The 21,224-nt window shown below is 40.4% G+C and overlaps 2 protein-coding genes across 2 annotated transcripts in view; one reads left to right on the plus strand and one right to left on the minus strand.

The window, feature by feature from the left end:
* Window positions 1-2,979: 2,979 nt before the first annotated feature.
* Window positions 2,980-12,017, minus strand: LOC311044266 (synaptobrevin homolog YKT6). The gene is made up of 8 exons (XM_084055719.1): window positions 11,853-12,017; window positions 11,337-11,495; window positions 8,345-8,427; window positions 7,711-7,811; window positions 7,253-7,357; window positions 6,940-7,005; window positions 6,744-6,845; window positions 2,980-5,027 (listed from the first exon to the last, which is right to left on the minus strand). The coding sequence occupies exons 2-8, from the start codon at window positions 11,438-11,440 to the stop codon at window positions 4,992-4,994; spliced, it is 597 nt and encodes a 198-aa protein (XP_083911845.1). The 5' UTR covers window positions 11,441-11,495; window positions 11,853-12,017; the 3' UTR covers window positions 2,980-4,991.
* A 5,023-nt stretch (window positions 12,018-17,040) lies between these two features.
* The window catches only part of gck (glucokinase (hexokinase 4)), a gene marked incomplete at both ends in the record, with an annotated part of 9,243 nt that continues 5,059 nt past the window's right edge, over window positions 17,041-21,224 (plus strand). The window contains 4 exons of the mRNA XM_084055717.1: window positions 17,041-17,121; window positions 17,826-17,988; window positions 18,762-18,916; window positions 19,152-19,376. Of these exons, the coding sequence (XP_083911843.1) occupies window positions 17,041-17,121; window positions 17,826-17,988; window positions 18,762-18,916; window positions 19,152-19,376 (624 nt within the window). The remainder of the gene's footprint in view (window positions 17,122-17,825; window positions 17,989-18,761; window positions 18,917-19,151; window positions 19,377-21,224) is intronic.

Genomic DNA, 21,224 nt, shown 5'->3' on the forward strand with positions numbered 1-21,224 from the left:
TTCACTATAACAACATCAAAGGACAAATAATACATTGTTAACTGAAGGAGTGCTGTTGGATGTCTGGCATGACTACAGCTGCAGTAGAATTGCTTAGCTTGACTAAAGATAGACATGGTAGATTGACACCTGGACATTGAAACCACTCAAACCCTCCTATATGTACTTCGTTGACCTTAGTCCCCAACAGGTCAATACTGGGCGCCCTCCTTTTGTCCCTCTACACCAAATCTCTTCTCCAACAATAGCTGTTCTACAAGCTCTCAACACATTGCAACACAGTGCATTGTGAGCTTGTAGATTTGCTATTTTTACAGAAACGTAGCCCCAGAGGACGGTACGGTTCATGTGGTTAAACCCTATATATTAAATTGACCGGGGTCCCCCAGGGCTCTATCCTTGGCCCACTCCTTTTTCTCTTTTTCACCAAATCTCTTTGCCAAAAATAGATGATCTACAAGGCAATAGAGCTGATATTTTGACTGAATGTTTGCCTACTAGGCCCAGAATAGGGACACTAGGGTTCATATGGTTAAAGTTCACGTGAACCTCTCCATTATGTGAGATTTATTTATGCACTATATCATGCTCTATATCAGGCAGACATTATAAATTACATCCTGTTGAAAATGTGTTGTTTGCCAAAGCACCAGATTCTGAAAGCTCTCTGGATTGTGTAAAAAAAAAGAAAATAATGAATTATTTTCTTATCATGACATTACCCAAACTAACCCCCTGAAGTCCCCTGTTACAGTAATGTGCAACAGACTGTGAAATGTGTGATCTTGGAAAATAATCAGGCCCTTTTGTTAGTCTTAGGTGGGAGATTAACACATGGAGAGAGTTGTAGCATTCCTCATAAAGGATGACTGGGGAGTTCATACTGTTTAGTCATTTGGGGCTGTTATTGTTTCAAAAATGACTAATTATTCAGGTCAGTTTTGGTCAATTGGCTTCTAAAGATAAATGTGTTTCTTGGACGGATGGACCAGAGATAGATACTGTCATGCAACAAATAGTCCTCTGAGTAGCCTAAGTAAAAAGGACACATTGGGTGACGCATAGGGTATTTTTATTCCTTGTACCATGCATTGTTTTTTCTATGAAAGTTGGCAAAAAATCTTCATTGTAATATCCTGAGTGTTAATTTAACTCTCACAGCTTACAAATGGAACCACACGGACCCTTGTGGAGTCTTATCTTGATCCATTTTCACACTAACACTCAGGATTTCACAGTATTTGTTCCTGAAAAAAATCCATACGGAAACGGAAAGTGAAGGCTGCAGTTGGTAACCAATGGCATGATATCTAATTCTTGTTGATTTAAGTAATATCAAATGAGAAAGAGCACGATTTATCAGCATGGCTGTGAGTGGGTCATATTGTAGGCATGAGGCCATACAGCATGTTGAACTGGATAAGCTTATCACCTAGATTGTGTTTATCCATCTGAGGGTAGGCCCAAGCCAAAGGCGAGGTTGGATAAAGATAGCAACAATATCGGGTGATTATTTGTTTATCACATGTAGCATAATTTATTCACAAAGATGATAATAAGCTAGCATTCTTATTACTGTTAACAAGGACATAGTTGATTATTTGTTTCTATCCTGTGTGTTTCTCATTTCTCTTCCTGTATCTTTATCCTCCTCTCTTCTCACGAAAACCACAAATGATGGAGCATGCACGAAAACAAATACATTACACCCGTAAAACTATGAAGGTTATTCCTGATTCTGTTCATAATAGTTTATAAGCCTACCAGTGCTGTAAAAAAAACATTGCTTAAATAAATCAACATGAATGTCTTACCTAATAAACAATAATTATCACATAAATCAACACAGCTATTCTGGGGGGAACATTTTCCAAAAATAGTCGATCTACAAGCTCACTGTGAGCTTGTAAATCAGTTATTCTTGGTGAAGACATTTGGTTTAGACAGAAAAGTGTGGTCCAAGTACTGTTCACTATTCAGGTCCAGAATAGTTTAAAAAGAGATGGATATCAGTGGCTGAATATTTTTGTTTTGTTTTTTCTTTATTTTTGTTTGTCTATTTATTTATGTATTTATTTTATTATTTTTCTTCAATGTACTGTTTTCTGTTTGTTTGTTTGTTGTTTTTTATTTGACAAATGTATCATTTGTATAATTGTATAATGTTCTGCAATGTGAAATACTGTCAATGAATATGAATGGCAATAAAAAAGTTAAACAAAAACAAAATTCTAAGATCTGTAGAAATTCAATCCAGAGACTTTCTCCTGGAAAACGGTTGAGGTCAAGGGGAATGGCCCATGTTGGATGTCAAGGATGTGGTGTTGCATGGTGGGAGATCATAGCATCCTCTTTGGAGGAGACACGTCCGTTGACCTGAACATCTTAAGACTTAAGTCCTAGTCTGACGATGTTACACAAGCTAGCAGTTATTCAGTACGGTCTGGAACAGTTGGATCTCCCACATGACATCAGGTGGGAACTGGCAGCCATGAGAACCAACAACAGAAACTGAAAAATAACATGGCTCACTTAAAAAGTAAAAACCCAAAGTTGCCCAAGTACTATAGTGTGTTGCCCCCACACAATAAACAACCATGGGGATGGTCTGTCTAATCTAACTGACTGCACACATTTGTCCATAGACCTACACATACAGTATAGTAACAAATACATTGGTAGCTATACATTCTGATAGTGCCCCTGGCCAGTTTTAAACCTGTTAAGTCGACCATACCACCCAGGACCAAAAAGGTCATGGGTGTCATTTTGTATTTTAAAACAAAATGCCAGACACCAGAGGGTTTTAACTCAGCTTCTGCAAGGGAACCGCTCTGGACAGAATGCCTGTCTTGTCTTATCTTAAAAACATTAAGGTTGAGCTCTGAGTCTGTACTTGATTCTCAGTAACACTGTAACACTTAAAACAAGAGCGTATCGTCACCTACTGTAAACAATTTATTTTAGCAACAGAAGAGTCCAAATCAAAGTAGCATATATTCATAATTTTTAATGTTTGCTTTAAATGTGCTTAAGCTATCTGGACAATAAATTGCAGCACAGTCTTATTTATGTAGATCTCACAAAAATCCACAGCAAAACTGCTTTACTCCACAAATGTGTCGAATATAAGCCCATTTAAAAAAGAAAATCTTTGAAAGAAGAAAACCAATCCTTTTACAAATTGTTCACAGTCACCCTTGGATATATTTCACATAGGAGATTTGTTTGTAAGTATATACAAGGGAAATACGATTTATCCATTTTGAGAAATGTTTGCTCGTCCAACGAGAAGCCATCGACAGTCTGCAGAGCTATTGCACAGAAAGTTTATACTGTAAAAGCAGTAAAAAGCAACAGTCTTCACACACAATCAGTCTCACAAACATCACTGCAGTTATACAAATACTGTACACAAGCAAAAGTCATACACACTACAGAAACTAAGTGGATAGATGTGTATAATTAAGAGTACCAAAGGCATAAATTGACAGTTGGCTACAAGCATTGGGAACATGTCAAACCAAAGGGATCATCCCTATGTTCCTACGGTCCTATGTTTCCAAGGTCCTTTTGGGGTTCGAGCTGGGATTGAGGGAACATAGGGCTGAGGGAACACAGACATGCTCCCAAGCCAAAATGACTTCTATACTTTCAAAGATGAGATTCACCAAAAAGCACTTCCAAGTGCTTAAAGCTTAATCTAATTTCTGTAATACGATAAGTGTCGCTTGACAAAAAGCACTGATCTACAGGCCAACATGTTGTGAGCTTGTAGAGAAGTGTTTTGTAAGCCACACAGGCTCAAACAGCAAAAGCCTATTACCTGTTTTCATCATAGTTTTTGCTATGCAAAGAAAACCGCTGTCATTCAGCTACAACCTGCTCAAATAGCACAGAATCAGTTCATAACCTGTACAACAATGGAAGGAGAGACTGTGATCCCATCTGTTATATAAGGCAGCTGGTCAGGGAGCAGATTTGCCATTAGGACCACAAATAAAAGGATGGCAACCAAAAGTTTAAGTAGGGCTACTGTAAGGAGTGTAGAAACAAAACAGAGGACTTTGTATTGCATGTACTGTATGCTGTACTGCTATAAGGCTTTCTCTAGAGAACTAGCAAGTCTATGTGTTGCATTTCAACACTTAGTTCTCCACTTAATTACAGGTCAAATCTAAAATACTGTTAACAAATTCCACCATCCATCACATCCGTCAATAACACAGTAATTTCAACTGGGAATGTTTTCAAGACTTCACTTAAGACAATGAGGGGGGTGCAAGAAAACGGTGCAACTTCAAACAAAGCAAATATGGAAAGAAGGGCGGGGGGGGGGGGGGGGGGGGGGTACAATGCATGGGATGTTTCCGTGGGCCTACCACATAACAGTCTCTGCTGTCTTGGCCTGCATTAACAGTTGTCAACATTGAGGCCATTTGAAAAAAATAACCTAAATCCCTGGTCCAGGCACAAATAAACAGGGCCATCTAGTGGGCAGAACAAGAAACAGAAAAGTCCCTCCTGCTGTGAAGGACTTAACACCCTAGTAGTGACAATTAATGGAGACAATTACAGATTGTCAAGGTTGCTTTAAAGTAATGTGCTGAGAGAGAATTTCATACAATCTGAATACAGATGAAAGTTTGAAAACATTTTTTACATCACACCACCAATACACAAGATCACACCGTTATGTCCTCGGCTGGTATTGAAAACATCACAAAGATGTTTACCCTTAAGAGAGTTTAAAATAAAATCATCCCCCCTGACCAAACCCCATCAGTCCTTCAACCCCCATCAGTCAGAATCCAGAGGTTTCACATGTAGACCTCCACCTTCTTCTTGCCTTGGCCTGGCACTCTGTCCTGGGTGTGGACAGTATCCATTCTGTCCCTTTGTGCTGAGAGTTGGTGGCTGGTGCGTGATGGGAGTTGCAGGAAGAGCAGAAAGGCAGAGAGAGGCATGTCCGTGAGGACTAGGCAGCAGCATCACATGATCTCACAACATGAGTTCTGCTTCCGTGCCTGTGTGGGGGGTGAAGGTGTAGGGTCATGGGTCAAGCACAAACAATGAAGAATAGGGAGAGAGAAAAATTGGTCTTGATCCATACACACACTATGCCTTGACAAAAACTGAAAAGTGTTGATGCCTCTCGTGAAGTGACAGGGTTGGGCGTATAACATAAAATGAAAACCACCCTATTACAGCCCAATATACAGTGAAGTCTGAGGTCTGTAAATATACCTTTTATTGCTCCTGGTATTGATGATTTGTATTGCATGTCCTGATTATGAATTGAATACATATAATCGAGGGCTTTTTTTCCCCTTCTACACCAAATCTCTTTGCCGAAAATAGCCGATCTACAAGCTCATAACGCATTGCGTGGTGACATGTGCGCTTGTAGATCTGCAATTTTCTGAGAACGTTCACCCCAGAATAGGGAAGCTAAAGTTCACGTGGTTAACTCATTACCCCAAATATGTTATTTTCAAATCTAGCATGTTCTCTCTGCAACTCTACATGTCGGATTTCAAGACGCTTTATTATGTATTATTGTTGTTGAAAGTTGTGGATAATATCTGTGTATATGGCGTGTACATGTTGAGTTGTCAATCACTGTTTGTTTTTGTGTTAAGTTTTTTTGTAGGCAACAAACTGTCATGCTCAATAACTGTGTCTCATGTAAGGATATATTAGAAAAAAATATGTATTGTGTGGAATGTTTGCAATAGGCTCAGTGCATAACTATAGTTCCAGTTTTGAGAAGGTGGCATACCTATACCTTCATTTGATTGGCTCTGCAACATATTTGAACCAGAAACATGACACCTTTACGTGTTTCCAGTTCAAATCTGCTGCCAAGTCAATCAAAGGAAGGTATGGGTAAATGTACTGGAACAGCAAACATGTATGCCACCTTCTCTAAACTGGAACTACAGTTAGCCACAGAGCCTATTGTCTCTGACAGCATGTCAGTAATCTACAGTCGTTCCACTCGTGGACAATGAAAGCACGAGTATAAATCTGTCATCATATATTTTCTAAGGGGTGTAATCTATCACGGAGAAAGCACTGCAAAGTTGTGCCAATGCAAAACCACCGGTATAACGGCTCCATTACATACTCCAAGTTATCCCTATCATCACTATTTTATGGAGGACTTAACACCTACTATGGAATACGTGTAAGATTGTTGTAAGTTGTAACTTATGTCAATGTTATATTTCAGCTGATGCAACCCTTTTTAATTAATAATTACATTCAAACTTGGAAACCTAGTGCTGTATTTTACACAAAATATAAAAAATGTGTCTGGCGAGAGCCTGTGCCACTTACTATAATCATGTGATAACATGCAAATGAGTGTCTATAAGTGATACTGACTTGTAGTCTTTTATGAATAGTTGTGGACTTGGAAATTCCTTATGGTCTCTCTTCAATTGTTCAGCAATAGTATATAACCAGGCATGTATCTGCAGCAGCCTTTTGTGCATTGACACACATATCATTAATGTTTTCCCACAGCAGGGCCAAAAAAACAATCACTGAATACCTGCGTCATTAAGCCCTCCCACAGACATGCTTTGGCTGCGTTGAGCACTGTTAGGAAACCAACACGAAAATTCAACTGCTCTGTGCACAAATGGAAATGCAACTGCAATAGTTATTAGACATTCTTAGAACCATCCTACGGTGCAGTGGAAAAGCCCTGTTGGTCAGCTGAGGTCAGTACTTACAGTCTTATAAAAGGCTTTGGACTGGTTTCCCAGGTGTTCTGATTTTGCCACGAGATCATCCAGTTTCTCCCCTCGTTCCAGTAGACTTTCCATGGTGTTATGCTACCAAAGAAATACATATTTAAGTCTTTAATTGAACTAGATGGCATGCAGTTATTAGCTCACCGTTATGAAATGTCATAAGTTGATGACTCACAAGAATAATCTTGGTCTCATCCAGCTCAGCCTGCACTTTGGTCATGGCATCTGCCTCCCTGGGGTTCTGGAAGCAAACAATCATTCAATAAAGTAAACTCGTTACTACAAGTTTTTGATGTGGATCAGAGCAACATATTTGTGACATTGAGCAAAATTAGCAGAAATTGTCTTGAGTCCTCTAAACACCAGAAGCTACTCTGCAAACACACAACATGTAAGAGTTTAATAACTCTTCATAGACCTTATCCACACGTCAGCTACACCACCCCCACCCCTCGGCCAATAGCTAAACAGCTTATAAACATACATACCTGGTATTTAGCTAGATGAATATCCAAAGCCTTGTAGTTGATGGTCTCCGGATTCCCAGAAGGCCAATCTATGCTCTCCACCTGCCTGGAGAACTCATCTAATACCTGAAGTGGGCATCAAGGTTAAATGACAAAAAATATGATAAATTATTTAAATCATTCTAATAAAGAAGTCATCTTTATTGTTTGGATTATGGTAAATAATATGTAGCTCTCTCATATATAGGTAATGCTAGCCTATTGAAAGCATTAGCATGTTGGTTGCACCGTTTCAGTATAGGCTTGGTGTGCGTTTAGCCATTTATACCCCTTTCAGTCCTCATTCTATGGCACTTAAGGTGCTGAAACAAGTTGGTTGTGCACTTTTCTAAATGCTAAAATCACAATTTGGATTTTATTTCAATTCATCGTGCTACAATGTAACATTTTTGAATATTTAGTCACAGCCATTTACCCACCTTTTCTAGCAATGTGAAGCAGACTCTCTGTGGGTACTCACTATCTGCTATTACCACAGCACCAAGACTGTCGTTTCTCACGTACACGTGACACAGATACTCTGAAGGAAGGAGAAGCAATTAGGGGTGTAAAAGCTAATCGATCGATTTAATCCCAAGTAAGGCTTAAAGGTAGGGTAAGTGATTTGCGTTGGTTAAAATAATTGTTAAATAGCTCTAAATTCTGATAGTACTCATTGATATAGAGTGTTTGTTCAGTATTAGGAGTCTCCTTGTCTCTCCACCTCTTTATTAAACAGAAAATGCATTTTCGTTTCAGTTTCAGTTTCATTTCCAATTTTATCCAACCAGGACAGAGAACTCAATCAGGATACAGATTAAACAAGTGAAATTGGAAGTGATGACACTAAGAAATGAGCAGACAAAATTGGAACTGGAACACTATACAAATTAAGCTTAAAAATGGGTACTTTCTCCTGATTGGCTGAGATTAATCGATTCATTGATACACTCGATGATGATCAATATGAGTCAAGCAGGGCATGAACTTCAGTAAGGATAACATCCATCATACTTTGAATTATTTATGTTTATGTCAAATGTATTGCCGTATACTGTATATGCTCCCCCATACCTTGTTCTTTGACAGAAGCACGACTTCCCTGTGATGACCGCTCAACAATCAAGGCACTGGTGAAGGTCATGAACTCCTGGACACTGCATTAACACAACCAAGAAATGGATATGATGGGTGTTAATAGACGGGTTTCGTGTTTGTAAACATTGAGAGGATATGACCGCGCAGAGGAGGGGGATTGATTGATTGATTGATGTACTTTATTTAGTAAGACATGAGAACAGTACATGACAGTACATAACAGTACATGGAAGTACACATTTGCAATACAAGGTCTACTAAACTGGATAGCTCAGTTAAGCACGTAGCTTGTTTAAGATGAGATCCCCACGCACACAAATCATGATGACATATAAGAGACAGACAGATATACACACTACTATACAGAATGTCATACAATCAGTTTACAGGTTACTGGTATGAAGAGTGAAAAATATGTACAAAAAAAAAAAAGAAAGAGAGAGGGGGGGGGGGTAGGTTAGGTTAGGACATGGGGTAGGTTAGGACTTGGACAGGGGCCATTTTTGAATTGCAGCCTCCTGAAGGTGTATCTTTAGGGCATTTTTGAAAGTGAGTAGGGTTTTACACTCCTTTAGGTAGGGCATTCCACATTTGAGATGAATAGCATGAGAAAGAGTTCATTCCCTTTGTTGTGCCAAATCTGGGTTGAACATGGTTTGTGGAGCTGCCTCTGGTGTTATGATCATGGACTTGATTAACATTTTGGAAGTATTTTGACAAATACAGGGGGATCCCAATGTTGTGGTGTATCTTGAAGACCAGGCCCATAGCAAGTTGCTGTACTCTGTCCTCAACCCTAAGCCATCCAATCCTAGCAAAATGATCAGGGGTTAGATGGGTTTTGTAATTGAGGCCAAGAAGTAGCCTTACAAGTTTGTTTTGGGATGTTTGGAGCCTTGTTTTTAGGGCCTTGGAGGTGTTGTGATACCATGAAGTGCATGCATAATCATAATGACCTTGTATGAGGGCCCCTACAAGAATCTTCAGAGTATTCTTACTGACTTTACGAACAAGCCTCCACATCCTCCGTGTTATTTTGTGGACCTTTTTGATCGTCTTTTCAGCGTTTTTGTCACCTGAGAGGTTTGCCTCCAAGATGGAACCCAGGTAGGTAATTTCCTCCTTTCTTGTGATAACATTATCACCCACTTTGATCGTGAAACTCTCAGCCTTTCTAAGGTTAGGGTTGGACCCAAAGAGGATGGATTCAGTTTTACCCAGGTGTAATGAGAGCTTGTTGTCGGAGAGCCAGATGCAGATCTTGTTGAGTTCAGTGCTGAGAGTTTTCTCAACCTGCAGCCTGTCCCTGTCCGAGACCAGCAGAGCCGAGTCATCTGCGAACAGGAACAGTTTGCAGTCGCAAGCTGAAGACATATCATTCACATATATCAGGAACAGTAGTGGTCCTAGTATGCTTCCTTGAGGAACACCACAAGTCACTGGGAGGGGAGGGGACTGGGTGCCGTTTACTTCCACCACTTGCTCCCTCCCTTCCAGGTAGGATCTCATCCATTTCACCGACGTGTCATCAAAGCCTATTGCTTTGAGTTTATTGATCATAATTGGGTGATTAACGGTGTCAAAAGCCTATAGAGGGCACCATTACCCGCAGCAGCTCTGGTCAAATGTCCATTCATAAAAGAAATGATCTTCACCGGGTTTAATGAAAGTAGATTAAATTATGCAGTTTGTAATACCTTGTTTACTCAATAAAAAATGATTTGTCGGAAGTTGGATCTGTTTGTATATAATAGCAGCATTATGCCTATTATGCCTATAATAGCAGAATTATGGCTATCTAACTCCCGAACACAACAACAGAGTGAACGGCGCAACAATTCGTTTCCCCCAAGCATGCGCAGATTGCGCATTCTGCTCTGTGATGACGTCGCGCGGAAATCCGTCTATACACAACATAACATTTAAAGGACGACTTCACCACTTTTCAACATATCTTCATATAATAGGTCCTCACTAATGCTCATGACAAAATGGTACCATTTTTTTCTAATCAGTCTGTGTCTCAGAGGAGGGCTGTAGACAGTTCAGAAACCCGTCTACCAGTGACATCATCGATGGGGAATCCAAGCTAATAGAAACTGCAGGCTTTGTATTCCGGGAAAGTTGCAATGCAATAATAGATCCCATTGTTCTCGCCTTAATAAAAATCGGAATAAAGAAATTGTAATCTTTTTGGGGGGAAAAATCCTGCCTAACGACGATGTCACTGGTAGACGGGTTTCTGGACTGTCCACAGCCCTCCTATGAGACACAGACCAAGTAGAAAAAAATTGTATCATTTTATCATGAGCATTAGTGAGGACCTATTATATGAAGATATGTTGAAAAGTGGTGAAGTCGTCCTTTAAGTTAAATGAAACCACATTAAGGTTATTAACTCCATTAAAAAAAACATTAAGGTTATTCATGTATTAGCGTATTGTTATTAAATGTTGCAGGTAAGGTTATTACTATATTTGGTGTAGAGCGAAAACAGCGGGGACAATAGGGTTTAAGTCAATGTTGGGAACCAAATGGACCTTTTACGGGTTCATTTGGTTCCACATCATGGGTGTACGAGACTTACGGTCCATTTTTTGTACACTCTCACAGTTAACACTGAGGATTTTACAACTCAGATTGGGGCCCCAGAGGAGGGGGGATATCAAATGGGGGGCACATCAAACTGGGGGTCCTTAAAATGAAAAAGGTTATTTATCTATGTATTAGGTGTTTGTTTTGTTTGTGTGAGTGGGTAGGATGGGTATTGAAGAACAGGGGGAGAGCTGGAAGGGATGTTTTAAAAAAAGGGGAAACCAAAAAAAAAAACACTAGACAGCAACGACCTACGACACTGCTATAGTATAAGTATTATGTGGTATGCCTGCACATTATGGAATAACATTTTAAGTAAAAGGGGAAAGCCCAAAAGGGTGGTGGTCGTCTGGTCAGTCACAGTCACACCCACCTGGAGCGCTGGAAGAAGCTGAACGAGGAGAGGTCATAGGCTGATTTGAGGAGATTCGCCTTGGTCGCTCCTTTGTAAAGGATACTGAGACTATAGAGCTTCATGCTTGTACTGGATCAGCTAATGTCAGTCACGGACACGATCAACAGGCCTGGAGATCTGATTTAGAACATGACACACACGTAACATCACATGAGAACATTATCTCTAGAGGCAGCTATCATGAAACCGTACTGCTGCTGCTAAGCCAGTTTGCTCGCCTCGAGCCAAGTTGGATGATAATAGTTAGACCCCATGCTCGCGTTGGTAGAGGGTGGCTCAAGTTATATACACTTCTTTTCTTTAGAAATTACGATGATGATCGCAGGGTTGATAAAACATAAACACTGTTAGCAAGGTTAGCTAGCTAGGCTAGCAGAGTTCGACTGAACTTAGCTAATTCTTCAAACCCAAGTGAAGGGAAGCAGAGCTAGCAAATGGCTAACGCTGTGCTTCGGGTCTCGGCGCGGCCCTCACCTGACAAAGCAGTGACAACGAACAGAAGTGTCCTTATTCCACGGTAATAACAAAGTAGTGGATATGTTATCCTCCGAACGTCAACAGGCTGTCGAGGCTAACACTAGCTAGCCGGGATGCTACGTTACACACTTGGACAACGAACGTCCAATCACCACGTCACGATGCTCCATGTGTCCGTGGGGATAATGTCTCCGGCAGGAACACACTGTGAGCGTGGAAGGTTCCTGGCGGAATGAAATCACCTGTTGTGTTGCGACGCCTATAAACTTTGTATGTTACATGTAAAACACAACAAACCAACAAGCATAAAACATCTGTACACTCTGCAGCTAACATATATGTACATCAGCCAACAGAGAATGTATATGAGGGAGCGGTTCTCAAAGTGCGGCTCGGGGACCCGACCCCCCAGGGTTCCTGCCTGGAGGATTGCACACACACACACACACACACACACACGCACGCACGCACGCACACGCACGCACACACGCACACACGCGCACACACACACACACACACACACACACACACACACACACACACACACACACACACACACACACACACACACACACAGAGACTAAAATGAACGATTCAAAAAATACTTAAAAGTACATCAAATGAGTAAAAAAATATTTAAAGGTTGTTCAAATCAGTCAAATAAAATAAAACAATATTATAATGATTTAATATTATTATTATTAATAATAATATATAATATAATATATTGAATTGTTATTAGTCAGTGCTGTATCTAAACAGTTTTACTCTGATGTGTGACCATCAAAGATCTGCCCTTACATTCGATGTTTCCTCAAGTATGAGTTTGGTCCATTTAACAATTTCGTCCATGGCCACTTAACCTCGGTGCTGCTAAGTGTTTTCCATGGCAGTGCAGAGCAGGGAGAAGTGTGCTGCTAAAATTCCGTTTCCCGGGCAACAAATTGACGAAGACGCGTTTTTTGGGGGGGGGGTATGGAAACAAAAGAAGACGATTTATACTTCGTCGCACGACAGTGCCGCGAGTCGGAGAAAAAAAAGAAAGAAATAGCAGACCTACAAGCTCACAACACGTCGCGTCCGCGACGTGTTGTGAGCTTGTAGATCTGCTAATTCTTTTGTATTTTTTTTACTTGCTTATAATCTTCACCTGCTGTTGCTGGTTATTTGTGACAGGCTGACAGCCCCCCCCCCCTTTCCTAGAATCAAGGTTAGGTTGCCCTGCCTAGAGAGAGAATAGTGAAGCAAAAATGGAAATGAGGGGGCAGGCTACTTTACTGTATATATTTGTTCAATATCTGTCTTTAATGCTTTATCGTTTATGTAAAGTTGCATAGAGTAGTAGCCTAATTACTTATTTATATATAGGCAAGGTGAGGAAATAAGCTGTAGGCCTATAATCAATACACTTTCTGATTATTTATTTCTTTAAAGATATTTTTAGGGCTTTTCTGCCTTTATTGATAGGTTTTAGTGGAGATAGACACTTTCTGATTTAACTGATTATTGGATCTGGCTGTGTAGGACATAAAGGGACGATGGATTTAATCTCCAGTAGGCCTATGTAAGCAAGATTAATGAAGAGAAGCTACACAGACTCCCCCACCCCCCCGCCCCTAAAATATGTAAGAAAGAATAGGCTCATTAACGATTTAGTATTGCTCAAATAGAATCTAAATGTCGCAATTGAACATATTTTGGCAGCAGATTAGTCGGGCATATGGCAGGCTAATATTTCGCCTAATAGTGAAATAAATCAAAAACTTCAATCCAGATTCCAGACTATAGGCTATTCTATTTGCCTCTGCAGCTATAAGTGACATAAATCTACCTGGAACGGACGCTCACTGAACTCTATCCACTGCAGAAATAAGCACCCATGGTCGGCGGAAAATGACATGGATCCTCGCACTACGGTTGATAAGGTAAAATAATAATTCATTCAATTTAATAAACGAATTTAGCCCGCGTTCACTGTCTGAAGAGGGCACTAGCCTGGTGGCTAGAGGCTCTGCTTATGTCGACTCTATACATGTTCGGTCCAGTGATGATCTCATATGATCTCATCAAGATCTAAAGAGATAGGAGGAGAATGTAGGCTATACATCAACAGGACCATGTGGTGGAAAAAGTATTCACATTTTTTACTTAAGTAAAAGTATAAATACTGCAATGTAGAAGTACTCTGGTACAAGTAAAAGCCTGGAATTCAAGATTTACTTGAGTAAAAGTACCAAAGTATTGGCATTAAAATATACTTAGAGTACCAAAAGTACTCACTCTGCAGAATGCCCCATTTCACAAGTTTCCAAATGTAGGCTATTAAATCCCTTGAAAATAGCAGATCTACAAGCTCACAGCACATCGCAAAGCAACACGTTGTGACCTTGTAGATCGGCTATTTTCAAATAGCCAAAGTAGGCTATATACTGTATAGGGCTGAAGTGGTTAATGTATTTTTTGGTAAATAATTGTAGTGGAGTAAAAGTACAATATTTGCCTTTGAGATGTAGTGGAGTTGAAGTAAATACTGAAAATTGTACCATTATACTCAAGTACTGTACTTAAGTAGGCCTACAGTACTTGAGTATAATGTACTTGTTACTTTCCACCACTGAACAGGACATATACATGAACTGCTGGAGAGTGCAGGAATCGGTCCATCTGTAATCAGTTACAGTTGCAGCAAAACCACACTATTCTCGTGAAAGCTACTTGGCTATTACAATAAGATTTGGATCATGCATGATGATGGAAAATATAATGTTCACTTTCAAACCGTAAAACATTATTTTACATTATAGGCGAAGTTTGGTTCATACTGACAGTAAGCCAGTATTCAATATATACCTTTAAGTACCGTATTCAAATTATACTGTACATGTTTAGTTGTTACATTGTTGCCACATTTTAGAATTAGAATACCATTCTATGCACACTTATCATGTTGTAATGATTCAAATACTATTTGTGTTCTGTCAATGTATGTTGTTAAATGCTTCTAATGGAATGGTTGGTGTGTGTGTGTGTGTGTGTGGTGTGTGTGTGTGTGTGTGTGTGTGTGTGTGTGTGTGTGTGTGCGCGCGCGTGCGTGCGCGCGTGCGTATACTGTATAAAATAGTAGTCTTTTCCAGGATGACGGTATATAACGTTTATATTTCCAGCATTATATTTTGTATATTTAATATACAGAGGTAGGCTCTATTTGTGTGTTCAGTTACCTCACCTGTTGATCTGTAACCCTGCAACCCTGCCTGTTGCATAATATTTCCAGGAATTGTAGAATGTCAGGGCAGATGATACAGTGAACTAATACCACTATGCAGTCTAAATTAATTTAGCACCTTTGAACACCTAATATCATCCTCTCCCCCCCCCCTTTTGATGCTACTGACATTTCTTTCTTTACCGATATTTGTATTGTAATGTATCATATGTATTACTGATGAATTGAGTACAATGGACCACAATGGAAACAAGCCTCTGGGTCTTTTTGGGTTATCCTTTGACTGTGTGTACTGTTTACAAACTTGTTAATAAAGTATTCAATCATTCAGTCAATCAAAATCCAGATGTATTAGTAATAGGGGTATTAATTCAAGCAGAATGTGTACATATTGTAAATTAAAATCACATTCCTACATTTTCAGAGAACAAATTAAATCTCTTGATCTCTTTGGTTTGCACTGCGAGGAAGCCAGGTGAATGGAGAGCCATCAGGCAAGGTCTCTCTGCAAACAACACACAGGATTAAATTAGCTGGATAATCAGCTATGGACAAGTAATTGGCACACATTCAACTCTTACCCGTAAATGGTCCTCGTGTAAACCAAATCTCGTAAATGGTCCTTGTGCAAACCAAACATTGTGTGTGTGTGTGTGTGTGTGTGTGTGTACTCATACGTGTGCATGTACAGTCTGACTTTTCATTATTTACAAGAAATGCGGAGAAGGCCTCCTCCAGCAATTATACCTTAAGTCCTTGACTGATACAATATGGATTGTTTCGGTCAAAACTACAGCCTATCCAGGTTTAGGTACTAAGAGGCATATACGTACTGTATGATGACAATACATTCAGGACCAGGATCAGGATTTCTCCTTGGAGGTGGTCTCCTACTCTGCTACTGAGAAACTCTTCTATTGAGAAATTGAGACCCTTGTGGCAGGTAGGACATCTACTGGTTGACAAGTAGTACTCCCGGAAGCTCATAAGCACGGTAGAATTTAATCAAACAAATTGCTGTACTGTTTGTCTGCATTTGGTCCATGCACTGCAGTATTTGAGTGTCCGTAATGTGCATTTCATAGACAGCAGAATGTAATGTTTTAGACATTAGATACTAGTGGTTAATTTATCCTCCATCGTGAGACGGTGTTGCATGCCAAAAATAACACTTTGTCGGTCTTTGATTGATTGATTGATTTATTGATTGATTGATTGATTGATTGATTGATTGATTGATTGATGTACTTTATTTAGTAAGACATGAGAACAACAGTACATGGAAGTACAAATTCACAATACAAGGTCTACTAAACTGGAAGTCTCATAAAGCACTAAGCTTGTTTAAAATGAGATACCCACGCACACAAATCATGATGACATATAAGAGACAGACAGATATACACACTACTATACAGAACGTCATACAATCAGCTTACAGCTAGGTTACTGGTATGAAAAATTAAAAATAAACGTCAGCTAATTTCGTCACACAATACCTTCGAATAACTACCATAAGTAAAAATGTATGGGGAAAGGGTTTGTGTGTGTGTGTGTGTGTGTGTGTGTGTGTGTGTGTGTGTGTGTGTGTGTGTGTGTGGTGTGTGTGTGTGTGTGTGTGTGTGTGTGTGTGTGTGTGTGTGTGTGTGTGTGTGTGTGTGTGTGTGTGCGTGCGTGCGTGCGTGTTTGCGTGCATGCGCGTGCATGTGTGTGCGCGCACGCGTGTGTGTGTACATGTCCAGATGGGGTGAGGAAGGTTGGAAAGGGGTGGTCATTTGTGTGCACAGAGGCCACCACCATGCTCTGTGGCCGGCCCACTTTACCTGAACATAAAAACAGCTGAGGCTCTCATTCAATGGCATTCACAGTTCACTGGCTCTGCACACACACACACAGCACAGACACTCACCACACACCTAGATACACACCACACAAGGCTCATCTAGAAAGCTAGTGAAGATGCCTTGTGTCAGCTCTAGCTTAAACCAGATGGTGCCGATGCCCTGCAGTTACAGCTCTGTGGTTGAGACAATCCGCATGGTAAGAACACATTTCTCACGGTATTTGGTGACAAGGGTTCATGGTAAGATACATTTCTCACAGTGTTTTGTTGACAAGGGTTCATGCCATTTACTCTGATCTCACAATTGGAAGTTGCTCTGGATGAGAGGATCAGCTATTGTAAACTGTTCACACTAGAGGTCATAGAATTATTTCATGCTTTCAGTTCCCTGCATAAACGTTTTTTTTTTCAAATTGAAGTCTTTAAAACATGCTCCATTTCAGAAGCAGCTTTGGGTGAGAAGCTTTGTTTTAGACGCTCAAGTTGTCCTTTTTATTTAGAAAAGATATTAGTTGTATCTGAGAACTTAGAATGTCATGAAGAGCTTTTTAATCTATCCATTTTGTCATTGTGCATTACAGTGTTGCTTAGATTTGCTTGTATTACAACAAATAGACAACAAGGCTCTATTGTATTGATCTGTACCTAAGCCCTCTCCTACGCAACATATTGTTCTGCTTGTGGGCTACTCTGTATTATTTAGCCTCTGCACTTTCCTTCCATCTTTCAGTGTGCACACTTCACTCAAACAATTGAAAGTGTGCCTAAACATCTTAAGACAAACACATGCAATGCATCAGTCACAGCTATAGAAAGTGCCAACTAGTTGATTTGTGCTACACAGATGATGTATAGTAGCCCTACTGTAAGTCTCATGTGGTCTATTTCCCTCTCCTTGCAGGTGGAGCAAATTCTGTCAGAGTTCAGGCTGAACAAGGAAGAACTGAAAGTAGTTATGAAGAGAATGCAGCGTGAGATGGAGAAGGGCCTGCGTGTAGAGACGCACGAAGAGGCTAGTGTCAAAATGCTTCCCACGTATGTCTGCTCAACCCCGGAAGGATCAGGTAGACACTCACTGCTTGAACCCATACATGGGCAACTGGCGGCCCGGGGGCCACATGCGGCCCCCACCTTCACTTAATGCGGCCCGCAGGTTAATATCGGAACACTAATATATTATTGATTTCAGCTGTTACAATTCCAAACATGCAAACATGACCCACTTTAATTACTTCAGTCTATGTTAGTAGCTTAATGACTAGTATTAAAATTAATTCTATTGTCTTTTTTATGTCCAATGTATTTGTATTTAAGTTCATAAAGTTAACATAAGTATAACTAAATGCATTTGAAATAAAATAAAAATGCTACTTTTCAGGATTCCAATTCAAAAATAGCAACAAAGAAAAATCTGGATTCCAATTCAAAAATAGCAAAAATAGCCGATGTCACACACGCTCAAAACGAGTCGCAGTGCGACGCGTTTTGAGCTTGTGTGACATAGAATGGCGACATAGAATCTTCGCCATTCTATGTGTGACATAGAATGGCGAAGATAAGAGCTGTCTGAGAGTTAAAATACGGAGATAAGAGGTGTCTGCCCGACAGTATATACAATGTGGCCCTCTAGAGTGAGTGTGGAAATGTAGTGGCCCTCTCCATCATTAAAGTTGCCCACCCCTGCTTTAAGGCTTTGTCAATTTGTTGTTAGTTCAAACCCAGTAAATGTTTCCGATATTTCATTGCAAACGTTACATCCCAAATGGCATCTCTCGTGCTAATGGAAGTGAAAGCTAGCACGTGCATTCACATCAATGATCCTATGCTCCGGTGTCAGAGGTGGGAGATTTCCTGGCTCTGGACCTGGGGGGGACAAACTTCCGTGTGATGCTGGTGAAGGTGGGAGAAGATGACGAGAGGGGTTGGAAGGTGGAGACCAAAACCCAGATGTACTCCATCCCTGAAGACGCCATGACGGGGACCGCTGAGATGGTCAGTGTGCCCAGCACAGCGCTAATAAACTGTCTTAGGCTAGGGAGGCTGTCCTCCTTTACAACACACCTACAGTACCTACGCAGTCAGTGTTAATTTATCTGAGATCTGAGATTTATCTGAGAATCTGAGAGTGTACAAATGTAACCATTTGGTTACATTTGTACATTCCCTGAGCTAAATGAACACTCACGATTTTACAGTGTACACTCCCTCTATCTCTCCTTACACACAGCTCTTTGATTACATCGCAGAGTGTATTTCTGACTTCCTGGACAGACACCACATCAAACATAGGAAGCTTCCCCTGGGTTTTACCTTCTCTTTTCCTGTACGACACGAGGACCTCGACAAGGTTGGCTGTGGGAAGGGCTGTCACGCGGCCTGGAAACTGGTTGGACGAATTTGTTACAACAACTGTGTCACATACTTAACATCTTGTTATGTTTGTGTTTATAATGTTATGACTGCTATGAGAAATACGTTGCCCTGTGTGTGGAAAGGGGAAGGGAGTATTTATTGGCCCCCAGGGGACGGAAAATTACTTTTACTGCTTCACCCATCAGATTGCAGCCCAGATGGCTAAGATAAGCACAAGTGGGGGAGCTGTTATGTGTCTTGCTCAGGAACACTGGGCGAGCCGAGTATCAAACAAGCAAGTGCAGTAACACATTGGGTGTCCTATTTTGCGCAGTGTCTTATGTCTTATGACTAATCTTATTAGGCATTTTTCATTATTTTAAAAAACATTTTAAAATAGTGAAAATAGCTGATCTACATGCTCGCAATGTGTCGCTATAGATCGGCTATTTTCACTATTTTAAAATGTTTTTGAAAATACAAAAAAATTGAATGGCTTCATGGGAAATGTGTTTGGGGAGGGCTTTGTTCTGGGTGGGGTGTTCGTCATTGGGCCGGGACTGCAGGGCATTCTGCTGAAACTTCGGGAAATTGAGTTTGGGGATAAGGTCAACATTCAGGATGTCTTCAGAGCTGTTGGGAGAATGCAACAGGAACTTGTGCCTATAGAGGGAAAATAATTTATTCCTGCAAATAACCGCCATCAGATTGAAAATTGCCTAGCCTTAATAATCCCCTCATGAGGACTGATAATGGGCTGATAATTCACTATTTTAAAATGTTTTTGAAAATACAAAAAATGTCTAATAAGATTCATCACAAGTAGGGGTGTCACGATACACTAATTTCACGATATCGATATCAATATACATGATATATATCGATACGATACAATATTATTTTATTATTATTTTTCCAATCATGATCAACATTGGCCATCATCTTCAGTTTAAAAGCTGTGGTAATTACCAACCAAGTGTAGCCTAGTTATTAACAACAGCTCGAACTAAATATCTATAATACCAGAGTGGCCACTTGTAAAAAATAACCTTTGGCTTTGATGCTATCTTAGATTAGATAGAATAGGCCTATTTGACAGTGCAGGAACATTATTGCCTTGAAGTATGTAACATTAACAAGCGCCAATGAGCGTCAGCTGGACACGTTTGGCCCCGTTTGGAACTTAACTCGCCACGATAGCGCCGAGATGAAGTTCTGCTGCGCCAAGCCCCAGCGGAGGTTTCCGCACATCGTATCCCAAAAGTAAAGGTAGTCCGAGACGCTTACAGACAGTCGGACAGTAAAATTGAAGCGACGGGTTGAAACAACCGTTTAAATCGCTTATTTAGTCAGCCTGTGCCATGTTTTCCCATTCAACCCTGGGGAACCCCCGATCGCAGGTGTCGGTACCGCTCCCGATTCGGCTGCAAAAGCCCTTGAATATGATGGAAGACATGATTAAGGATTACTGTGATTATGATAAGCTTACATTTCACATCACACACCATGCAGTAAGAACTCCTGTAATTTTCAACAGCAATGTTTTTTTTTTAAAACAATACACAAAAAATTCAAAAGATTAAAGAATATCACGATACGGTATGATGTCACGACGATACATATCATCACGTTTTAATATCACGATATATCGTGGGATGATATATCGTGACACCCCTAGTCATAAGGCACAAGACGCAACATAAAATAGGGCCCTGAGGGCGTCTTAAGTATCTGGTCTTATGACCTGGAGGCGTGGCCAATGCTGTTTGGCCACTCAAAATAGCTAAACAGCATTGGCCACGCCTCCAGGCCTTAAGTTAAGGTCATAAGACCTGGTACTTAAGAAGCGCAAAATAGGGCTCCAGAGATTCAGGAGTTTTATGGGACGACCCAATAACCGAATGTTTAAAGCACATACCATAGGTTCTAATGCCTGAGAGCGAGTCCC

The sequence above is a fragment of the Gymnoscopelus microlampas genome, assembly GCF_963454915.1.
Source record: "Gymnoscopelus microlampas genome assembly, chromosome: 4".
Classification (NCBI taxonomy): Eukaryota; Metazoa; Chordata; class Actinopteri; order Myctophiformes; family Myctophidae; genus Gymnoscopelus; species Gymnoscopelus microlampas.